General features: G+C 47.0%; 1 protein-coding gene across 5 annotated transcripts in view; it reads left to right on the top strand.

Annotated features, from left to right (window-relative positions):
- Window positions 1-23,930, top strand: part of TRANK1 (tetratricopeptide repeat and ankyrin repeat containing 1) — a 417,569-nt gene that overhangs the window by 306,316 nt on the left and 87,323 nt on the right. For all 5 annotated transcript variants that reach the window (XM_063922607.1, XM_063922605.1, XM_063922608.1 and 2 more), the window contains 2 exons: window positions 9,239-9,382; window positions 9,930-10,086. In XM_063922607.1, the coding sequence (XP_063778677.1) occupies window positions 9,239-9,382; window positions 9,930-10,086 (301 nt within the window). The remainder of the gene's footprint in view (window positions 1-9,238; window positions 9,383-9,929; window positions 10,087-23,930) is intronic.

Genomic DNA, 23,930 nt, shown 5'->3' on the forward strand with positions numbered 1-23,930 from the left:
TAGCCATTCCATACGGCAGATTCCATGCAAGGGCCTTCCAATGGGACCTATTGGCCAAATGGTCCGGGTCGTATCTGCAATTGCATCAGCGGATCACCCTGTCCCCCAGGGCCAGAGTATATCTCCTGTGGTGGCTAAACAGTGCTCACCTTCTAGGGGGCCGCAGGTTCGGCATTCGGGACTGGATCCTGGGGACCATGGACGCGAGCCTCCGAGGTTGGGGAGCGGTCACACAGGGAAGAAATTTCCAAGGACTTTGGTCAAGTTAAGAGACTTGTCTTCACATCAACATCCTGGAACTAAGGACCATATACAACGCCCTACGTCAAGCGGAGATCTTACTTCGCAATCGACCAGTTCTGATCCAGTCAGACAACATCACCGCAGTAGCTCATGTAAACCGCCAAGGCGGTACAAGGAGCAGAGTGGCAATGGCGGAAGCCACCAGAGTTCTTCGCTGGGCGGAAAATCATGTAAGCCCTCTGTCAGCAGTGTTCATTCTGGGAGTGGACAACTGGGAAGCAGACTTCCTCAGCAGACACGATCTGCATCCGGGAGAGTGGGGACTTCGTCAGAAAGTCTTCGTGCAGATTGCAAGTCGGTGGGGACTACCCCAAATAGACATGATGGCATCCCGTCTCAACAAAAAGCTACAAAGGTATTGCGCCAGGTCAAGAGACCCTCGGGCGGTAGCTGTGAATGCCCTAGTGACACCGTGGGTGTTCCAGACGGTATATGTGTTTCCTCCTCTTCCTCTCATACCCAAGGTGTTGAGGATAATAAGAAAAAGAGTAGTGAGAACAATTCTCATTGTTCCAGATTGGCCACGAAGGACCTGGTATCCGGATCTGCAAGAAATGCTCACAGAAGATCCGTGGCCGCTTCCTCTAAGGCAGGACTTGTTACAACAAGGTCCCTGTCTGTTCCAAGACTGACCGCGGCTGCGTTTGACGGCATGGCGGTTGAACGCCGGATCCTAGCGGAAAAGGGTATTCCGGATGAGGTCATTCCTACGCTAATAAAGGCTAGGAAGGATGTGACATCCAAACATTATCACCGAATATGGAGAAAATATGTTTTTTGGTGTGAGGCCAGGAATGCTCCTACGGACGAATTCCACCTGGGCCGTTTTCTTCACTTACTACAAACTGGAGTGAATTTGGGCCTAAAATTAGGCTCCATTAAAAGTTCAGATTTCGGCCTTATCCATTTTCTTTCAAAAGGAATTGGCCTCATTACCTGAAGTACAGACTTTTGTGAAGGGATTACTGCATATTCAGCCTCCTTTTGTACCTCCGGTGGCGCCTTGGGACCTTAACGTGGTGTTAAGTTTCCTTAAGTCACATTGGTTTGAACCACTTAAGACAGTGGAGTGGAAATATCTCACCTGGAAGGTGGTCATGTTGTTAGCCTTGGCTTCGGCTAGGCGAGTTTCGGAATTGGCGGCTTTATCACATAAAAGCCCCTATCTGGTTTTCCATATGGATAGAGCGGAATTGCGGACCCGTCCTCAATTCCTGCCTAAGGTGGTCTCATCCTTTCATATGAACCAACCTATTGTCGTGCCTGTGGCTACATGTGACTTGGAGGATTCAGAGTCCCTTGATGTGGTCAGGGCTTTGAAAATTTACGTGGCCAGAACGGCTAGGATCAGAAAAACAGAAGCACTGTTTGTCCTGTATGCAGCCAACAAGGTTGGCGGCCCTGCTTCAAAGCAGACTATTGCTCGCTGGATCTGTAACACGATTCAGCAGGCGCATTCTACGGCAGGATTGCCGTTACCAAAATCGGTTAAGGCCCATTCCACTAGGAAGGTGGGCTCTTCTTGGGCGGCTGCCCGAGGGGTCTCTGCACTACAGCTGTGCCGAGCTGCTACTTGGTCGGGGTCAAACACCTTTGCAAAGTTCTATAAGTTTGATACCCTGGCTGAGGAGGACCTCCTGTTTGCTCAATCGGTGCTGCAGAGTCATCCGCACTCTCCCGCCCGTTTGGGAGCTTTGGTATAATCCTCATGGTCCTTACGGAGTCCCAGCATCCTCTAGGACGTTAGAGAAAATAATATTTTAAACCTACCGGTAAATCTTTTTCTCGTAGTCCGTAGAGGATGCTGGGCGCCCGTCCCAAGTGCGGACTACTTCTGCAAGACTTGTATATAGTTATTGCTTACATAAGGGTTATGTTATAGTTTCATCGGTCTTGGACTGATGCTATGTTGTTTTTCATACTGTTAACTGGGTAGTATATCACAAGTTATACGGTGTGATTGGTGTGGCTGGTATGAATCTTGCCCTTGGATTACAAAAATCCTTTCCTTGTACTGTCCGTCTCCTCTGGGCACAGTTTCTCTAACTGAGGTCTGGAGGAGGGGCATAGAGGGAGGAGCCAGTGCACACCCAGAGTCAAAGTCTTTCTTAAAGTGCCCATGTCTCCTGCGGAGCCCGTCTATCCCCATGGTCCTTACGGAGTCCCAGCATCCTCTACGGACTACGAGAAAAAGATTTACCGGTAGGTTTAAAATCTTATTTTTTTTCTATATACTGACAATTGGATTGGATCAACATATGGACTCAGTACGAAAACATCCATGAACATTTGACCCTAACAGGTAATATTAGAAATATTTTGTGAATTTGCGCCGCTATAGGAATCTGTCCAATTTCTTTTTATATGTATCATTTTAATGTGTTTGGTGACACATCAGGATAGAATCTTGTGTTTTGGCTGCATTGGGAGTGCGCAGGGGGATATCTTGAATTTCTGTTGTATTCTAACATTCCCTGAATGTCAGGGAGACTCCTTGAAATAGCAGCAATCTCCCTGATTCCCTGAAGAGTCTAGAAATCTCCCTGAATGCAGCTTACCCCGATTATATAGCTCTTATACAGTATACGTGGAAGAAAATAAATCGGATATAAACATTCAAAGGAAATTATTTCCCTCCATTGGTTATAAGGCAATATTGGTTATAAGGCACAATTATAAGGCTATGTGCATTTTCAAATAAGGTTTCCCATGGCCACTTGAGAGTATACTGTATAATATGTGCCAAACTATAACTGTTCAAGGGCTCGTTTACATTTGGATGTTAGTCAATTTTATGACACTCCTCTCAGGCAGTGTACGTGCACTTTAATGCTGCGCTCATAGGTGTTTTCACAATCTCCCTGAAATGCTTTTTCAGAGGTAGACAAGTATGGTATAAATACAGAAAGAAAACAAGAAAAGTGACTTACAGTACAGAGCACATAATGCATCTCTACTCTAAAATGGTGCAGAGCTGACCTCAGAGGTGACATGTATTCCGCTCAGGTGCTGGCAGTGGAAGGAGAGATGCACACTATGGGGCTGGTTCTGAGTCAGACAGATTTCTTTGCACTGACCAAAATAGTGAGTTTTAGCATACAGTGCATGCGCAGAAACAAATTTACACTTTTTTTTTTTTTTTTTTTTTTTTTTGCATAACTCCACCAGATACTTAGTCAGGGGCGGGGAACTGAACAATAATAATGCACTTGCATTAGCATAAGTAGTGAAGCAGGCTTCCGCGGCATTATGTAAACACAGCCACTTTACGCCCTACTCAGAATCCACTCCCATGACTAAGGGCAAACATGGAGGAGAGGGTGGAAATGCCCAGGCCTTTCTTCCATGTTTGCATTGACATATAGACCATTTCTCTTACGTCCTAGAGGATACTGGGGACCACATTAGTACCATGGGGTATATAGAAGGGTCTACTAGGAGCCATGGGCACTTAAAGAAATTGATAGTGTGGGCTGGCTCCTCCCTCTATGCCCCTCCTACCAGACTCAGTTTAGAAAATGTGCCCAGTGGAGCCGGTCATGCTTGGGAAGCTCCTGGGGGGGGGGGGGCGGCCCAACCTTCCTAGGGTAAGTTGTCCTGTTCCCCGCTGACAGGGCACTGAGCTCCTGAAGGTCCTATTCGCAAGCCCCACCACGGCGAGCGTACAGACCAGCAGCACGCCGTATCCCCTAACGGATCCAGAAGTAAGAAGAGTGGTGAGTAGGTGGCCGGCGTCCCAGTTAGCGGGTCGCCGGCTTAATGGCGGCTCAAGGGGTAGGAGCACAGCGTTGACAAGCAGGCATACAGGGTGCTGTGTGTTCCGCTGTGAGGGGCGAGCTGAAGCCTCAACAAACATATACCCACACTGGCAGCACTTCTACAGGGGTTTTAACTCACTGTAAAACAGAAATTACCTCAGTCAGTATAAAAAAAACGGGAAGACCGCACGTCATTAAGGGGGCGGGGCTTCACTATGAGCAGATCCAGCAGCTCACCAGCACCATTTTCCCTCTGCAGCTATACACAGGCAGTCTGGCAGGGACGTGCAGCTCCTCCACAAGGACTCCAGAGGACCTCCGCTTTACCAGGGGGTCATAGCAGGGGGGCGACAGTATTTGGTGTACTAAACCCTATTAAGGGTACTTAGTTTGTGACCCAGCTAAACTTGTACTTTAGCTATAAGGGTGCTGTGTGGCTGGCTCCAATTTACCCGATGTCTACCTAGAAGGCTCTGTGTGAGTTACCTGTGTTTTACCCTATTTTCGTGTGTGTGTGTGTATTCTTTCACATTTTACTATGTCAAAAGAGTTTGTATCATGCACGTAGAGGGTTTTTCTTGATCTGTGGGATCACTACAGTGTACTCGGGATAGTACACATTTTCAGGCTAGTGGATCTTAACCAGTATGGTTAGATTCGTTAAAAGGGAGGATTTCAAATATTTCGAACAAATTGTCCCAAAATGAGGAGACGTAATACTTAAGGCAATCTGTAGATGACTTGATGAATAGAGATTCAGTGGTCATTCCAGCGTCTCAGACCCCTGCCATTTGTGCACAGAAGCGTACACTGGCCCAAATCATGCAGGCTGATACCGATGATGATGATGTAGCAGACCTAGAGGAGGGGGAGGTGGACTCGGGAGAGGGGGATGCAGCTTTGTCACAGGGTATACAGGCCCTGATAGAAGCTATTAGGGATGTTCTGCACATTCCTGATAAGGTGTCAGAGAATGATGACGAATCCTATTTTAATGTGAAAAAGAAATCCTCTGCTACTTTCCCTGCATCTAAGGAATTAAATTCCCTATTTCAAGCAACTTGGGTTAATCCTGACAAGAAGTTACAGGTCCCAAAACAGTTACTCACATCCTTCCCGTTTCCTCAGGATGATAGGAAAAAATGGGAAAACCCACCGATTGTTGACGCATAGGTTTCTAGGTTGTCACGTAAGATAGTCTTACCTGTTCCTGGGGCAGCCTCCTTGAAGGATGCAGCAGACCTCAAGATTGAGACCACTCTCAAATCTCTGTACACAGCTGCGGGGGTGGCCGAGAGACCCACTATAGCGTGTGCATGGATAACTAGGGCCACTGCAAAATGGTGTTGTAATCTAATTGACGGGTTAGATTCCTTATCCAGGGAGTAGATGATTTTGCTCCTACAGCATATACAGGATTCTGCTAACTTTATGGGGGAGGCCATAAAGGAAATTGGTTTACTCAATGCATGCATCACTTCCATGGCAGTGTCAGCACACAGGGGCTTGTGGCTACGCCAGTGGACTGTGGACCTGGATTCCAGGAAAGGTGTGGAAAGCCTACCTTTCACAAGTGAAGCCCTTTTTGGAGATGAACTGGATACGTGGATATCCAAGGCTACGGCGGGTAAGTCTACATACCTTACTTCCGCAGCTCCCCCGGCTAGAAAATCCTACACTGCTCTAACTCTGCAGTCCTTTCGGACAGCGAAGTTTAAAAAAAACCCCAAAGGTTCTTCTACGGCCTTCAAAGGCATTAGAGGTAACCCCAGAATACCAGCAACTGCAGATTCACAGGAACAGAACCCCGGTTCTGCTTCCTCTAAGCCTCCAGCATGACGGTGGACTGCACTGCCTGGAATACAGGCAGGTGGGAGCCCGTTTGAGATTCTTCAGTCACATATGGGCAACGTCATGCCATGATCCCTGGGTCAGAGATCTTATAGCCAAGGGCTACAGACTGGAGTTTCAGGATCTCCCACCTCACAGATTCTTCAAATCAGGCTTACCAGCTTCTAAACAAGCAAGTATGACTTTACAGGAAGCAATTCAAAAACTTGTAAAGACTAAGGTCATTGTTCCAGTTCCACTTCAGATGCAAAACCAGGGTTATTTTTCCAACCTGTTTGTAGTTCCGAAACCGGACGGTTCAGTGAGGCCAATTTTAAATCTCAAGTCGTTGAAGTTCAAGATGGAGTCTCTGAGAGCAGTGATCTCAGGTCTGGAGGAGGGGGAATTCTTGGTTTCTCTGGATATCAAGGATGCATACCTTCATATTCCGATTTGGCCGCCTCATCAGGCTTATCTAAGGTTTGCCTTACAGGGCTGTCACTACCAGTTCCAGGCCCTGCCATTTGGCCTCTCTACGGCACCGAGGGTGTTCACCAAGGAAATGGCAGAGATGATGTTTCTCCTCCACAAACAGGGAGTGAACATAATACCGTACCTGGACGATCTGCTGATAAAAGCGCCATCCAGGGAGAGGTTGTTAGTTAACATTGCCGTCTCGACCCGACTACTCCAGAATCACGGGTGGATTCTGAACCTGCCAAAATCTCATCTGGAACCAACACGGAGGCTTTCGTTCCTGGGGATGATACTGGATACAGAGGCACAGAAGGTTATCCTTCCGTTGGAAAAGGCATTGGTGATCCAATCGATGGTGCGAGATGTTCTAAGACAAACCCGGATATCATTGCATCTATGCATTCGCCTTCTGGAAAAGATGGTAGCCGCTTACGAGGCGCTACAGTACGGAAGGTTTCACGCAAGGCCCTTCCAGCTGAATCTGTTGGACAAATGGTCCCGATCGCTTCTTCACATGCCCCAGAGTATCCGTCTGTCGCCAAAAGACAGGATTTCTCTTCTGTGGTGGCTTCAGACTTCTCACCTGACCAAGGGCCAAAGGTTCGGGATTCAAACTTGGATTCTACTAACCACAGACAGAGGTTGAGGAGCAGTCACCCAGGGGGATCAGTTCCAAGGAAAATGATCAAGTCAGGAAACCATTCTTCCGTCCAACATTCTGGAATTAAGGGCCATATACAACGCCCTTCTACAGGCATCGCATCTTCTTCAAGATCAAGCCATTCAGGTTCAGTCGAACAATGTGACGGCAGTAACGTACATAAACCAACAAGGCGGAACGTAGAGCAGAGCAGCAATATCAGAGGTAATAAGGATTCTCTTCTGGGCGAAAGACACGCTGTGGCATTGTCCGCGATCTTCATTCCGGGAGTAAACAACTGGGAAGCAGACTTCCTCAGCAGACACGACCTCCACCCAGGAGAGTGGGGCCTTCACCCGGAGGTATTTGGGTGCTTGACACATCGGTGGGGAATGCCACAAATCTACATGATTTCCTTTCGTCTCAACAAGAAACTCAATCGGTATTATTCCAGGTCAAGGTACCCACAAGCAGTGGCGGTGGACGCTCTGGTGACTCCTTGGGTCTACCAGATGGTGTACATGTTTCCACCACTCCCATTGATCCCAAAGATTCTTGAAAAGAATAAAAAGGGAAAAGGTTCAGGCAATTCTCATTGCTCCGGACTGGCTAAGAAGGGCCTGGTATGCGGATCTACTGGAGATGCTCCTAGAGGACCCGTGGCCTCTACCTCTTTGCGAGGACCTTCTCCAACAGGGGCCGTTCGTCTATCAGGAGTTACCACAGCTACGTTTGACGGCATGGAGCGTCAAATTCTAGCCCGGAAAGGGATCTCGTATAGGGTTATTCCAACCCTGAACCAAGCCAGAAAGGGAGTAACTTCTAAACATTACCACCATATTTGGAAAAAATACGTCTCTTGGTGTGGGAACAGGAAATTTCCTGCGGTGGAATTTCAACTGGTACGTTTTCTCCTTTTCCTGCAGTAAGGTGTGGATGTGGGCTTACGCTTGGGCTCCATAAAGGTCCAGATTTCGGCCTTATCCATTTTCTTACAGAAACAATTGGCTTCTCTCCCTGAGGTTCAGACATTTTTGAAGGGGGTTCTGGACATCCAACCACCCTTTGTGCCTCCTACGGCACCTTGGGATCTCAACGTGGTGCTGCAGTTCCTGCAATCGGAATGGTTTGAGCCTTTACAGGATGTTGACATCAAGTTTCTTACGTGGAAGGCCGTCACGCTGTTGGCCTTGGTTTCTGCGAGACTTGTGTCGGAGCTGGGGGCGTTGTCTCACAAAAGCCCCTATTTGATTTTTCATGAAGATAGGGCTGAACTCAGAACTCATCAGCAATTTCTTCCAAAGGTGGTGTCTGCATTTCATATCAACCAACCTATTGTGGTTCCGGTGGTTACCGACACCTCTGCTACCTCAAAGTCCTTGGATGTTGTGAGGGCTAACTATCCAGCACGCTAATTCCACGGCAGGTTTGCCGTGTCCAAAATGTCAAAATGTGTACAGGCCCACTCTACTAGGTCGTTGGGTTCTTCCTGGGCGGCTGCCCAGGGTGTCTTGGCTTTACAGCATTGCCGAGCAGCTACTTGTTCAAGTTCGAACACGTTTGCTAAGTTCTACAAGTTCGATACTTTGGCCTCTGAGGACCTTCAGTTTGGTCAGTCAGTTCTGCAGGAACCTCAGCACTCTCCCACCCAGTTTGGGAGCTTTGGTACATCCCCATGGTACTAATGTGGACCCCAGTATCCTCTAGGACGTAAGAGAAAATAGGATTTTAATTACCTATCGGTAAACCCCTTTCTCGTAGTCCGTAGAGGATACTGGGCGCCCGCCCAGTGCTTCGTTTTTTTCCTGCACGGTTACTTGGTTAAGTATTGTTGGTTCAGCGGTTGCTGTTCCTGGTTTAAAGTTTGGTTAACTTGGCTTTTCTCTAGTTGTGTGTGCTGGTTCGGAATCTCACCACTTTTCTTTTATAGCCTTCTCTCAAAGTATGTCCGTCTCCTCGGGCACAGTTTTCTAGACTGAGTCTGGTAGGAGGGGCATAGAGGGAGGAGCCAGCCCACACTATCAAATTGATAAAGTGCCCATGGCTCATAGTGGACCCATCTATACCCCATGGTACTAATGTGGACCCCAGTATCCTCTACAGACTACGAGAAAAGGATTTACCGGTAGGTAATTAAAATCCTATTTCTTGATGCCCGTAAAAATTTAACAAATAACCTTGTATTTTAATACATTCACAACAGTGCCTCACTTTGTGTTTTTCTCTTTAGGCTTCTAAGGAATGGAAAATTATTTCTTCTTTTAATCCAGTTGTAATTACAAATGAGGAGAGGCAGCCACTTATTGAAGTTCCTTTGGAAAGCTCTTCTAATCGTACTAATAGACAATTACTAGTGGATCCAGAAATGCACAAGGTACTCCATAAGAAGAGAATTAATCATTTGTGGAATAAAACGTTCTTCATTTAATAAGAAGTGCTGAAAATAAGCTTGAAGCAAGGATATACAAATATTAGCTAACAGAGCACTGTTATCAGGGGTTGTGATTCTTCTAATAATAAACAGTAATGGTACCTCTAATTTCCACCACACTTTAAGAGTAACTAATAAACCAAGGTGGAATAAACAGATTGAAAATACTCTCAAGACTGGAACTACAAATCATGCATCGTAATCCTGCCTCTACCACCCCATACCCCAAATTAACATCCTCTCTGCGGCGCTTTCCATCTCATTCTGGCTTCTTCTAGGCCATGTCTGTCCCTTCTCCCTAGCAGTTCGAGCCCTTGGTGCACGCGTATGTTGGAGACGGGACAGACCTTACATGGTCGATAAATATAAATAACTATATATAGTTGTAAAGATAACTACTTTAGCGCATTAACTTTCATTAAAAGTGCATCTTTTACACTGCTTAAAGGTTTCTGCTATTATTGCTAACACACTATATTTTATACTGTAGATAGTAAACGGGGAAATGAAACAACTGTATACAGCTATCACCAGAGCCAGAGTAAACCTGTGGATATTTGATGAAAACCAGGAGAAGCGAGCGCCTGCCTTTACATACTTCATGAAAGGGAATTTTGTGAAAGTGGTTCGGACAGATGTAAACAAAGGTACATGTTTCTGATAAGTCAACAAACTGTGCAGGGATATCTTCATAACAGGAATGTATATACTCAATATAAGTTGGGGTTGATGTATCAATCAGGAAAAATAGTGGAGAAGTAGACCAGTGGAAAAGTACATGCCTGATCAGATATAGTGATTCTATGCTCTTTGTTTTAACGGGAAAGCACCACAGCATTTAGATGACTTAAGGTGCATACACACGGTGCGATATGTACTTAACTTTCTTTACGATTTTGACTATATAGTCAAAATCGTAAGTAAAGTTAGTACATATCGCACCGTGTGAACACAGCTTGCGATGCCGATGCGCTGTCCTGCGGGATCAGCATCGCAAGAAAAAAAACCTGTGCAGGCAGCCCAACATTCCGGCACCGCTGCATAGTCCATGTCGGGCTGTACGCCACATCGCGCCGTGTGAACTCCGCATTAGCCATGTGTTGTCTCAAGGCTTTCCCTAAGAGAGCGTCTTTAGTTTGTTGGCTTTTGATTTAAGCATTAGTGATAGTGCCTTTGATTTCTAAGAATGGTAGTATTGTAGCTGTAGTATAGCTATACTGAACCACTTCCTATAATCATTTATATTGAGAAAACCGTTCATAACACTGTGGCCCCAAATAAAAGCAGTTTCCCTACTGAACACTGATCTCAAGCTTTTAGCCAAATTTCTTGCAAATAGACTACATCCCCTTCTGGCCAATATGACTTGCCCACATCAAGTTGTGTTTGTTGCTTCCAGACAGCCCCTATAGATATGAATGTACATAAAGTTTATATAATCCCGCACCAGTTTTCTTAATATATTTTCTCTAACGTCCTAGAGGATGCTGGGGACTCCGTAAGGACCATGGGGATAGACGGGCTCCGCAGGAGACATGGGCACTTTAAGAAAGAATTTAGTTCCTGGTGTGCACTGGCTCCTCCCTCTATGCCCCTCCTCCAGACCTCAGTTTGATACTGTGCCCAGAGGAGCTGGGTGCTTTTCAGTGAGCTCTCCTGAGTTTACTGATTGATAGAAAGTATTTTGTTAGGTTTTTTATTTTTCAGGGAGCACTGCTGGCAACAGACTCCCTGCATCGAGGGACTGAGGGGAGAGAAGCAGCCCTACTCTCTAAAGCTAGGTCCTGCTTCTTAGGCTACTGGACACCATTAGCTCCAGAGGGATTGGTACGCAGGATCTCACCCTCGCCGTCCGTCCCAGAGCCGCGCCGCCGTCCCCCTCGCAGAGCCAGAAGATAGAATCCGGGTGAGTATGAGAAGAAAAGAAGACTTCACAGACGGCAGAAGACTTCATGATCTTCACTAGAGGTAACGCACAGCACTGCAGCTGTGCGCCATTGCTCCACACACCTCACATACTCCGGTCACTGTAAGGGTGCAAGGCGCAGGGGGGGGCGCCCTGGGCAGCATTTGGGACCTCATGTTGGCAAAAGTACACATATATACAGCTGGGCACTATATATATGCATGAGCCCCCGCCAAAATTACTGTATAAGCGGGACAGGAGCCCGCCGTCGAGGGGGCGGGGCTTCTCCCTCAGCACTCACCAGCGCCATTTTTTCTCCACAGCACCGCTCAGAGGAAGCTCCCCGGACTCTCCCCTGATGATACACGGTAGAAGAGGGTTGAAAAGAGAGGGGGGGGGCACATAATTAGGCGCAAAAACTATACATACAGCAGCTACTGGGTTAACATTAAGTTACTGTGTTATTCCTGGAATATTATAGCGCTGGGGTGTGTGCTGGCATACTCTCTCTCTGTCTCTCCAAAGGGCCTTGTGGGGGAACTGTCTTCAGAAAGGACATTCCCCGTGTGTGTGTGGTGTGTCGGTACGCTTGTGTCGACATGTCTGATGAGGAAGGCTATGTTGTAGAGGAGCGGGAGCAAATGAATGTGGTGTCTCCGCCGACGGCGCTGACACCTGATTGGATGGAATTGTGGAAGGTTTAAAATGATAATGTTAATTACTTGCATAAAAGATTTGACAAGGCTGATGCATTGGGACGGTCAGGGTCTCAACCCGTGCCTGACCCTCGGTCGCAGGGACCGCCAGGGTCTCATAAGCGCCCACTATCCCAAATTGTTGACACAGATACCGACATGGATTCTGACTCCAGTGTCAATTACGATGATGCAAAGTTACAGCCAGAATTGGCTAAATCCCTTCGATATATGATTATAGCAATAAAGGATGTTTTGCACATCACAGAGGAAACCCGTCCCTGACACGAGGGTGTATATGTATAAGGGAAAGAAGCCTGAGGTAACTTTTCCCCCCTCACACGAACTGAATGAGTTATGTGAAAAAGCTTGGGAATCTCCAGATAAGAAAATGCAGATTTCCAAACGGATTCTTATGGAGTATCCTTTCCCGCCAACGGATAGGCTATGATGGGAATCCTCCCCTAGGGTGGACAAAGCTTTAACATGCTTATCCAAAAAGGTAGCCCTGCCGTCCCAGGATACGGCTACCCTCAAAGATGCTGCTGACCGCAAACAGGAGGTTACCCTGAAGTCCATTTATACACATTCAGGTACCTTACTAAGACCGGCAATTGCGTCGGCCTGGGTGTGTAGTGCTGTAGCGGCATGGACGGATACCTTATCTGAGGAATTGGAAACCCTAGATAAGGATACTGTATTATTGACCCTGGGGCATATAAAAGACGCTGTCCTATATATGAGAGATGCTCAAAGAGACATTTGTCTACTGGGTTCTAGAATAAACGCTATGTCGATTTCTGCCAGAAGGGTCCTGTGGACTCGGCAATGGACAGGTGATGCCGACTCAAAAAGGCATATGGAGGTTTTACCTTACCGGGGTGAGGAATTGTTTGGGGAAGGTCTCTCGGACCTGGTCTCCACAGCTACAGCTGGAAAGTCAAAATTTTTTGCCTTATGTTCCCTCACAGCCTAAGAGAGCACCGCATTATCGAATGCAGTACTTTCGTTCACAAAGAAACAAGAAAGTCCGAGGTGCATCCTTTCTTGCCAGAGGTAGGGGTAGAGGAAAGAAGCTGCACAACACAGCTAGTTCCCAGGAACAGAAGTCCTCACCGGCCTCTGCAAAATCCACCGCATGACGCTGGGGCTCCACAAGCGGAGTCGGGCTCGGTGGGGGCACGTTTTCGGAATTTCAGCCACATGTGAGTTCACTCCCAGGTGGATCCTTGGGCAATAGAAATTGTGTCTCAGGGTTACAAGCTGGAATTCGAAGAGGTTCCTCCTCGCCGGTATTTCAAATCGGCCCTACCATCTTCCCCCCAAGAGAGGGAAATAGTGTTAAACGCAATACAAAAATTGTATCTTCAGCAGGTGGTGGTCAAGGTTCCCCTCCTTCAACAGGGAAGGGGTTATTATTCGACCATGTTTGTAGTCCCGAAACCGGACGGTTCGGTCAGACCCATATTGAATTTAAAATCTCTGAACCTATACTTGAAAAGGTTCAAGTTCAAGATGGAATCGCTAAGAGCGGTCATCGCAAGCCTGGAAGGGGGGGATTTTATGGTGTCACTGGACATAAAGGATGCGTACCTTCATGTCCCCATTTATCCATCTCATCAGGCGTACCTAACATTTGCGGTACAGGATTGTCATTACCAATTTCAGACGTTGCCGTTTGGTCTCTTAACGGCCCCGAGGATTTTCACCATGGTAATGGCGGAAATGATGGTGCTCCTGCGGAAGCAAGGTGTCGCAATTATCCCGTACTTGGACGATCTCCTCATAAAAGCGAGATTAAGAGAGCAGTTGCTGAACAGCGTATCTCTTTCACTGAAAGTGTTACAGCAACACGGCTGGATTCTCAATATTCCAAAGTCGCAGTTGGTTCCTACGACTCATCTACCCTTCTTGAGCATGATTCTGGACACGGACCAGAAGAGGGTTTATCTCCCGATAGAGAAGGCCCAGGAACTCATGACTCTGGTCAAGAACCTATTGAAACCAAAACAGGTGTCAGTGCATCATTGCACTCGAGTCCTGGGAAAGATGGTGGCGTCATACGAGGCCATTCCCTCCGGCAGGTTCCATGCGAGGACTTTCCAATGGGACCTACTGGACAAGTGGTCCGGGTCGCATCTTCAGATGCATCGGTTGATCACCCTGTCCCCCAGGGCCAGGGTGTCACTACTGTGGTGGCTGCAGAGTGCTCACCTTCTCGAGGGCCGCAGATTCGGCATTCAGGACTGGATCCTGGTGACCACGGACGCAAGCCTCCGAGGTTGGGGAGCAGTCACACAGGGAAGAAATTTCCAGGGTCTTTGGTCAAGTCAAGAGACTTGTCTTCACATCAACATCCTGGAGCTAAGGGCCATATACAACGCCCTACGTCATGCGGAGACCTTACTTCGCGACCGACCAGTTCTGATCCAGTCAGACAACATCACCGCAGTGGCTCATGTAAACCGCCAAGGCGGCACAAGGAGCAGAGTGGCAATGGCGGAAGCCACCAGAATTCTTCGCTGGGCGGAGAATCATGTAAGCACACTGTCAGACGTGTTCATTCCGGGAGTGGACAACTGGAAAGCAGACTTCCTCAGCAGACACGACCTACACCCGGGAGAGTGGGGACTTCATCCAGAAGTCTTCGCACAGATTGTGAGTCGGTGGGAACTGCCACAGATAGACATGATGGCGTCCCGCCTCAACAAAAAGCTACAGAGGTATTGCGCCAGGTCAAGAGACCCTCAGGCAGTAGCGGTAGATGCCCTAGTGACACCATGGGTGTTCCGGTCAGTCTATGTATTTCCTCCTCTTCCTCTCATACCAAAGGTGTTGAGGATAATAATAAGAAAAGGAGTGAGAACAATCCTCATTGTTCCAGATTGGCCAAGACGGACCTGGTATCCAGATCTGCAGGAACTGCTCACAGAAGATCCGTGGCCTCTTCCTCTAAGACAGGACCTGTTGCAACAGGGACCCTGTCTGTTCCAAGACTTACCGCGGCTGCGTTTGACGGCATGGCGGTTGAACGCCGGATCCTAGCAGGAAAAGGCATTCCGGTTGAGGTTATCCCTACGCTGATAAAGGCTAGGAAGGAAGTAACAGTAAAACATTATCACCGTATATGGCGAATATATGTTTCTTGGTGTGAGACTAAGAATGCTCCTACGGAAGAATTCCATCTGGGCCGTTTCCTTCACTTCCTACAAACTGGAGTGAATTTGGGCCTTTAATTAGGTTCCATTAAGGTCCAGATTTCAGCCCTATCCATTTTCTTTCAAAAAGAATTGGCTTCTCTCCCAGAAGTTCAGACTTTTGTAAAGGGAGTGCTGCATATTCAGTCTACTTTTGTGCCTCCGGTGGCACCTTGGGATCTTAACGTGGTGTTAAGTTTCCTAAAGTCACACTGGTTTGAACCACTTAAAACGGTGGAGTTGAAATATCTCACGTGGAAGGTGGTCATGTTATTAGCCTTGGCTTCGGCTAGGCGAGTGTCTGAATTAGCGGCTTTGTCATGTAAAAGCCCCTATTTGGTTTTCCGTTTGGATAGAGCAGAATTGCGGACCCGTTCGCAATTTCTGCCAAAAGTGGTTTCATCTTTTCATATGAACCAACCTATTGTGGTGCCTGTGGCTACACGTGACCTGGAGGATTCCGAGTTACTTAATGTGGTCAGGGCTTTGAAAATTTACGTAGCCAGAACGGCTAGAGTCAGGAAAACTGAAGCGCTGTTTGTCCTGTATGCATCCAACAAGATTGGTGCCCCTTCTTCAAAGCAAACTATTGCTCGCTGGATTTGTAACACGATTCAGCAAGCGCATTCTACGGCTGGTTTGCCGTTACCAAAATCGATCAAGGCCCATTCCACTAGTGAGGTGGGCTCTTCTTGGGCGGCTGCCCGGGGGGTCTCGGCACTACCGCTGTGTCGAGCTGCTACTTGGTCGGGTTCAAACACTTTTGCAAAATTCTACAAGTTTGATACCCTGGCTGAGGAGGACCTCATGTTTGCTCAATCGGTGTTGCAGAGTCACCCGCACTCTCCCGCCCGTTTGGGAGCTTTGGTATAATCCCCTTGGTCCTTACGGAGTCCCCAGCATCCTCTAGGACGTTAGAGAAAATAAGATTTTACTTACCGGTAAATCTATTTCTCGTAGTCCGTAGTGGATGCTGGGCGCCCGTCCCAAGTGCGGACTTCTTCTGCAATACTTGTATATAGTTATTGCTTCAATAAGGGTTACGTTATAGTTGCATCGTTCTTGAACTGATGATATGTTGTTTTCATACTGTTAACTGGGTAGTTATCACAAGTTATACGGTGTGATTGGTGTGGCTGGTATGCCCTTGCCCTTGGATTAACAAAATCCTTTCATCGTACTGTCCATCTCCTCTGGGCACAGTTTCTCTAACTGAGGTCTGGAGGAGGGGCATAGAGGGAGGAGCCAGTGCACACCAGGAACTAAATTCTTTCTTAAAGTGCCCATGTCTCCTGCGGAGCCCGTCTATCCCCATTTTCCTTACGGAGTCCCCAGCATCCTCTACGGACTACGAGAAATAGATTTAACGGTAAGCCTATGGTGGAACGGCCGTGGGCTGCTTCCGAGTGGTGTTAAAACTTAAAGTTAATTCTAATTAGTTTATGTGTCTATAATTGTATTGTCCTCCCACTGAGATAAGCAATTGACTCAAGGATCGCTCCCTCTCACGATCTCCGCTGCCGGCAGCGGCTTTGTGTGTGAAGCCGTCAGACGGAGAGAGGAGAGAGAGAGCGGGGAGTCCCGGCGTCAGCCCGCACACACGCTGAGCTCAGTGCGGCCAGCGGCATTAAGACGGGCGGCCGTTCTCCAGTGCTCACCTGCAATATCAGTGATCACAGCATCCTAAGCTACATGGTGCTGTGATCACAAAGCATATAAGCCATGCAATAAGTTTAATCATCATTTACAATCAATCAGCACTATCAGATAGGGAATAAATTAATTGATAGGAAATACCACTGACGCTGAGAGATTGTAACGAAATAGCAGCGTTGTGCACGGCCGCATAATATATATAATTTCTCTGATGGGATGGAATTGTGATGGTTGCTATATACAAGCTAACAGATTGCTTATAGCTTAAAGGAAAACACACTAGACATGGTGGGAAAGATATCCTTTAATATTTAATATAGAAAGGGTGGTGTGTTAATCACAGATAACCGGGCAATACATTATTGCAATAAAGCTAATAATATTTAAGTAGCTATAATACATAAGAGCATATTTGCAAGTGTTGCGTCAGTCAAAGATAACCAGTGAAGGAATTATTTCCCCTACATGAAGGATTAGCAGTGACACATCTTTGGAACAAAGCTTGCAACATTAAATAGGTACAATTTATAAGGGCAGCAAAATAGCTACAATTTATAAAAGCATATTTGTAAGTGTTGCAAAAGGATAAGCAATAATACTGCTAGCTTGTTATACCCATTAAAAAAGTAGTTTATGGGACAATATCAACAAAAGACACGGATACTTTGTTACAGGCAATATAGCCTTTATTCAGTTGATACTTTGAGGGATCACCAGTCGGAAACTAGTAGTTTTTATTATCACATTCTGTTTTTCTTATTCACACTATATTTTAATATTTCACCAATTCCGTGACATTACAATTTTAATGTATATCCAATAAAGATTAGACATTTTAAGGAAATGAACAGTGGTTGAGTGCGTCCAAAAAAAAAATCCTTCTTTCTTCTCTTTTCTTTGGTAAGCCCCTATAGATATGTTAACCTAATATATTTGTGTCCTTATTTGTATTTGGCCTGAGGAAAGGGCTGATGCCCTGAAACAGCTGTAGCCTTCAATACAATTTCTGCTGTGCAATATTCTTGTCTCCAGTGCCGTTCATTCTTGGAGTTGTTTGTATTGTTTCCTGTTCTGGCACGGAGCACGCTGCCTCTAAGAGCCTGGGAGTGCCGACTGTTTTGCAAGGGTATATATATATATATATATATATATATATATATATATATATATATATATAATTAGCAGACAATGCTTGCATTAGAGCAAAGGAGCCGATTCAATTAGCCACGTTAAGCTGAGATTTTACGGTGGGAAAACTTAAAGAGCGTTTCTCTAACGTCCTAGTGGATACTGGGATGACATTAGTACCATGGGGCATAGATCGGGTGCATTGGAACCTGGCACTTTAAGAAATCATTAGTGTGTGCTGGCTCCTCCCCTCTATGCCCCTCCACCAGACTCGATTCAGAAAAATGTGCCCAAGGAGCCGGGTGCATTCCTCTGGAGCTCCAGAGAGTTTTCTTCAAAACTTTTATTTTGTTTGTTATTTTCAGGCAGCACTGGTTGGCAACCAGTGGGGCGAACCAACCTCCTATAGGGTTAATGGTTCGTGTCCCCGCTGACTGGACACTAAGCTCCTGAGGCACTGTTTCACATACCCCCAGGGTGTGCGCACACGCCGGCCGCATGCCGCCACCCCTAACAGATGCTGAAGGAGACGCGGTGCGGTGAGTGATGACACCGGGGTCCCGGTTAGCGGGTCCCCAGTGCCAAGTGGCGGCATTAGGGCACATCGGTTACCTGGCTGCAAGCTGCGGTGCCCGCTGCGGACCTCAGACTGGCGCTGAGGTAAAGGGGGTTATTAAACTCCTTTTCTACAAAAAAACCCCATGTTTACAGCCAGTATAAACTGTGAGGGACCGCGCAGCCTTTGAGGGGGCAGGGCTTCCTGGTGAGCATTACATATAAATAGTCATTCAGTCTCATTCCATTTCAACCCCTTGATGAAGTCTGTATGACGAAACGCGTTGGGAGACCTGTACTGACCTCATATCCAGATAAGAGTTAACCTTTTTTAATATATTTCTTAATATGCTTAGTATATATTTTATCCACTTTATAGAGCATTGTTGTGTATGTGTATATTGTCTCACCTTTCCAAAAAGTGTTTGGTAATGTGATGGGGTTGTCACTGCACTGTGTTTATTCAGCTAACTCTGTCTTTTTCTGGGAAAAAGACTCTGTCCCCCTCATGTAATACTAAGTTTATACCTTCTCCAGGGGGTCTCTCCTATGTACCCAATGTTCTCTGCCTTCACAAGGTAGTAGTATGCAAGAACCTGAGTGGTTAGAATCATTCAAAGGCATGATTACTAATATTAATACAGAGTTAGCTACAGCCAGACAGGAAAGGCAGACCCTTAAACAATCTGTAGATTATGTTTTGCTTAAGGCTGCTGACCACAGACAGGCTCCTCAGCCCCCTCTGTTGGTCTCTCATAAACGCACGCTCCCACAAGTGCTCCAGTCTAACTCTGATTCTGAATTACCAGAGCTGGATGAGGGAGAGGTAGACGTGGAAGAGGACCATTCTCTGTCTCCGGGTGTTGAGGCCCTGATTTATTCTATTAGAGAAGTCCTCAGCATACCGGATAAGGAGACAGAACCAGAAGAGGAATTGTTTTTAATGTGAAACCAAAATCCTCTGCCACCTTTCCTTTATCAAAGGAATTAAACTCGCCTTCTAAAGAGGCGTGGGTCAATCCTGACAAGAAGTTCCAAACTCCTAAACGGTTACTAAATTCCTTTCATTTCCCTCCTGAGGATAGGAAAGTATGGGAAAATCCCCCGTCCGTGGATACTTCAGTGTCCAGGCTGTCACGTACTGCCTGTACCTGTGTCTTTCTCTCTCAAAGACCCAGCTGACCACCAAATTGAGACTACACTCAAATCAGTTTATACTGCGGTGGGCGTAGCTCAAAGGCCCACTATAGCTTGCGGCTTGATTTCTGCTGCGGGGTACACTGGGCTCCACAAGGATAGACATTGGGGTGTAGAGTAGGATCTTGATCCGAGGCACCAACAGGCTCAAAGCTTTGACTGTTCCCAGAATGCACAGCGCCGCCTCCTCTATAACCCCGCCTCCCTGCCCAGGAGCTCAGTTTTGTAGTTGGTGCTGCAGTAAGCAGACACATAACAGAGGGGCTGCTCCAGACAGCCCTAAGAAGAACTTTCTTTTGAAGAAAAAAGTGAAGACTACAAGGGCAGCAGCGGTGGTAAATGTCAGAAGACATTCACTGCTGCAGCTCCAGCTCTCCCCAGCGGCGCTGTACACTCCCGATCCCTGGTTGCCGGGTAACTACAGAAGAAGGCTCCGGTTTTCTTCACGGTCAGGCACACACGACGGGGGCTCTCCGGGATCGCGTGACCGCGCTTCGGGAGGTGGTGAGTGGGTCCCGCTTGTGGGCCTGGTCTTTATTGCGATCCGGCGCGGTCAGTGGGAGGCTGCCGCGCGCGTTGGCGGTGGACACTTTGGTAGTACAGGCGATCCCACTAGATCACCAGGGCATGGGTGCAGGTCAGGTTTTCTCTCTAAACCATTTTCAGTAGCCCACAGTACCCGGTGGTTTTGCCAGCAGGGGGATAAGGCTTAGACCTGAAGCCCCTCCCCCAGCCCCAGGGCGCCATATCCCGCAAATGTTCCCACCCTGGAACTGCATATCTGTCTCTCCCTCACTCCCTGTCAGTGTCTGTGCGCCATTATCTCTCAGCTTCACTGTTCCTGGGACTGCTTGGGCAAATCCTCCTGTGTAAAGCCGCCTGGTTGTCAGTGCTGTGACTTTACATGACACTTAAGTATTCTACTTGCCTTTTTAGACAGTGCTAGTTAAGAAAGAGTGCATTTAGTCAGGGTTTTCTGGTACAATTACCCTGTGATATACATCCAGTTCTTACTGTGCAGTGTTATATCTGTTGACTACGTAGCTATATATATAAGCTAGTCCAGTGCAGTATTATTGTTAGTAATAACCTCTGCATTGTACAAACTGTGACTATCTGTGTGTGCATTAGCTAGCTGAGTGGTGTCCACTTCGTGTCTTTCACTCAACTTGCTATCCCTATATTCTATAACCTGAGGGGGCTTGGTGCGTCAGGTTTTATATTGATATAGGATTTTCACAAAGATATACTTTAATACGTATTTTTCTCTGTGATTTAGTCACCATATCTCACCTTTATCTCTGCTAGTGCTGACTACACTGCGCAGGGGTTTGGGATAAGAGGTATTGTGTTGCTGCCAATTGTACCGTGTTACCTGATACTGCAAGTTATATCATGTCTGCTTCTGAGGGTAACGGTTCTGGGGCTGAACACACTGCCGGTGTTGCTGAAGCCACAGATCCCTATGAGGAAAATATAGCAGCTGTGGGCTCTGGTTCTGGGGGCTCCTTGCCCCCCCAGTGGGACTGTGGCAACGGAGGTACATAATGACCCACCGTGGGACGCTTTTTCCACGCTTCTACATACGCTAGTTAATAAACTAACATCCCCTATGGGACCCCCTATGCCGGTACAACCGTATGTGGTCCCTGCAGCTAACCCGCTGTGGGCGGACGATTTATCTGCTCAATTGAAGAAGTCGAACCAGTCCCTGACTACTGAAAAGTCTTACCATCGCTCGCCTAAGCTCAAGGAGTCCTCTAAGCGAGCGCTTGTCTCCTCACAATCCACTGCTGTCACTGACACCTCGTCGGATGAAGACGGCACTTACACTGACCCCACAGGTTCTGACTCAGATACTGCTGATGGGGAGGGTAGTTCACATGTGGATGTTCCTGATCTTTTGGAGGCTATTAAGTAAATTCTACAGATTACGGATGATCCCGAGCCATCCGCCCCTCCTAAGAAACCAGATAGGTTCAAGCGTCAGAAGGTGGTTAAACAAGTTTTATCTCACTCTGACCACCTAGTGGATATACGTCAGGAACCCTGGGAAAACCCGGGTACGAAGTTTGTGCCTCAAAAGAAGATGCTGGCTCGCTATCCCCTCGCACCAGAGCTGTCTAAGAATTGGGAAACGCCTCCTCCAGTAGACTCACATGTGGCTAGGATGGTGGTTTCCTCAGCTCTACCTGTCACTACCATCACGTCTCTAAAAGAGCCTACGGATAAACGTGTGGAGGGTTGTCTGAAAGAGATTTACACCCTCACGGGTGCTGCACAAAGGCCCACTACTGCAGCAACATGGGCTGCAGAGGCTATTGAAGCATGGGCCTTGGAGTTAGAAGCTGAAATCTCTTATACTCATATACTGTATTGTCACAGCTTCTCGCTATATTAAAGAGGCGGCTTCTGATGCCGGTATCCTAGCAGCCAAGGCCTCTACTACGTCAGTCCTGGCTCGCCGGATATTGTGGCTGAGATCCTGGTCTGTGGATCTGGACTCTAGAAAAACCCTGGAGGTACTTCCTTTCAAGGGAGATATTCTGTTTGGGGAGGACCTAAATTAGATAGTGGCTGACTTGGCTACTGCCAAAACTGCCTGTCTGCCAAGTACCGCTCCTTCTGTGTCGAAGGCTAAAGGTACTTCCTTTTGCCTCTTTCGTCCTTCAGGTAAAGCAAAAGTAATGAAGGTAATAGTAATAATGATAACAATAATGATAATGATAGTAATAAAAATCCGGATGGTTTGTTCTATGTAAAAAGTTAACAGTTTAATAACATACCACATAAGACAATTCTAAAAAGGAGGAATTCCTCTTGCCACTAGGTGGCAGTAAAAGCTTGAATATAGCTTATCTGGACAGAATTAATAGATTTCACATTCTCCAATATTAATCCTGAGGAAGCTGGATCATACCAGTGAAACGCGTTGAGCTTTTTCTTATTTGGACTTGAACCCATTTGCTCTATCTGGACTCCGTTCTCCTAACTGGCCCGCAAAAGCCGTGTCCTCCTTGGCACAATTTGGACTTCTCTCCCATCACTGGATTTCTCTACCAACTGGCTTTACCCCTACAGCTACACTAAGGACTTGTTCCAAGGCTGATGCTCATCAACAAGGGGATCTGGTAAATATTTACCAAGTACAGTGAATGCACAGAGGGAGGCTGTCCTAGCCTTTAGGATTGGACAAACTTTAATATTGGAGAATGTGAAATCTATTAATTCTGTCCAGATAAGCTATATTCAAGCTTTTACTGCCACCTAGTGGCAAGAGGAATTCCTCCTTTTTAGAATTGTCTTATGTGGTATGTTATTAAACTGTTAACTTTTTACATAGAACAAACCATCCGTATTTTTATTACTATCATTATCATTATTGTTATCATTATTACTATTACCTTCATTATTATTGATAATATATCAACCTAACCTCATTCAGCCAGCGCTTGTACCCATTTTCTTTTCTATTGTTTAGTTTTGAGGAATTGACCTTCCTCCTACCTGCTGCTGTTGGCCGCGCACCTGCTTATTTGTTATTTGTACTTTCAAGGTAAAGCAAAAGGTCAGGCGTACAACAAGCAGGCCCGCACTTCCAAACCTGGTAAGCCAAAGCCCAAAAGAGCCTGGGCGGCCCGTCAGCCAGCTTCCAAGGCCGATAAGCCTGCCGCATGACGGGGCGGGCCTCCCCCTGGGGGATCCCAGGGTGGGGGGCCGGCTTCTAGAGTATACCCAGGAATGGTTGAAGACCACTTCAGATGCCTGGGTACGGGAAGTCGTCACTCAAGGTTACGCCATAGCCTTCAAAAACCGACCCCCCTCATCGATTTTGCCGGACAGACGTACCGTTGGACCAGACAAAGGCAAACACTCTACATTCGGTGGTACAGACCCTCCTGGGTACAGGAGTCGTAGTACAGGTGCCTCTTGCGCAGAGGGGCCGGGGGTACTATTCTCCGCTGTTTCTAGTCCCAAAACCGAATGGGTCCTCCCGGCCCATTCTCAACCTCAAGGCATTGAACAGGTTTGTGGAGGTTTCCAAGTTCCGTATGGAAACCCTTCACTCTATAGTTCTGGCCTTGGAACCTGGGGACTACATGGTCTCCCTGGATATACAGGATGCTTACCTGCATATTCCTATAGCAGCGTCACAT

This window comes from Pseudophryne corroboree, chromosome 5 (genome assembly GCF_028390025.1).
Source record: "Pseudophryne corroboree isolate aPseCor3 chromosome 5, aPseCor3.hap2, whole genome shotgun sequence".
NCBI classification, from domain to species: Eukaryota; Metazoa; Chordata; class Amphibia; order Anura; family Myobatrachidae; genus Pseudophryne; species Pseudophryne corroboree.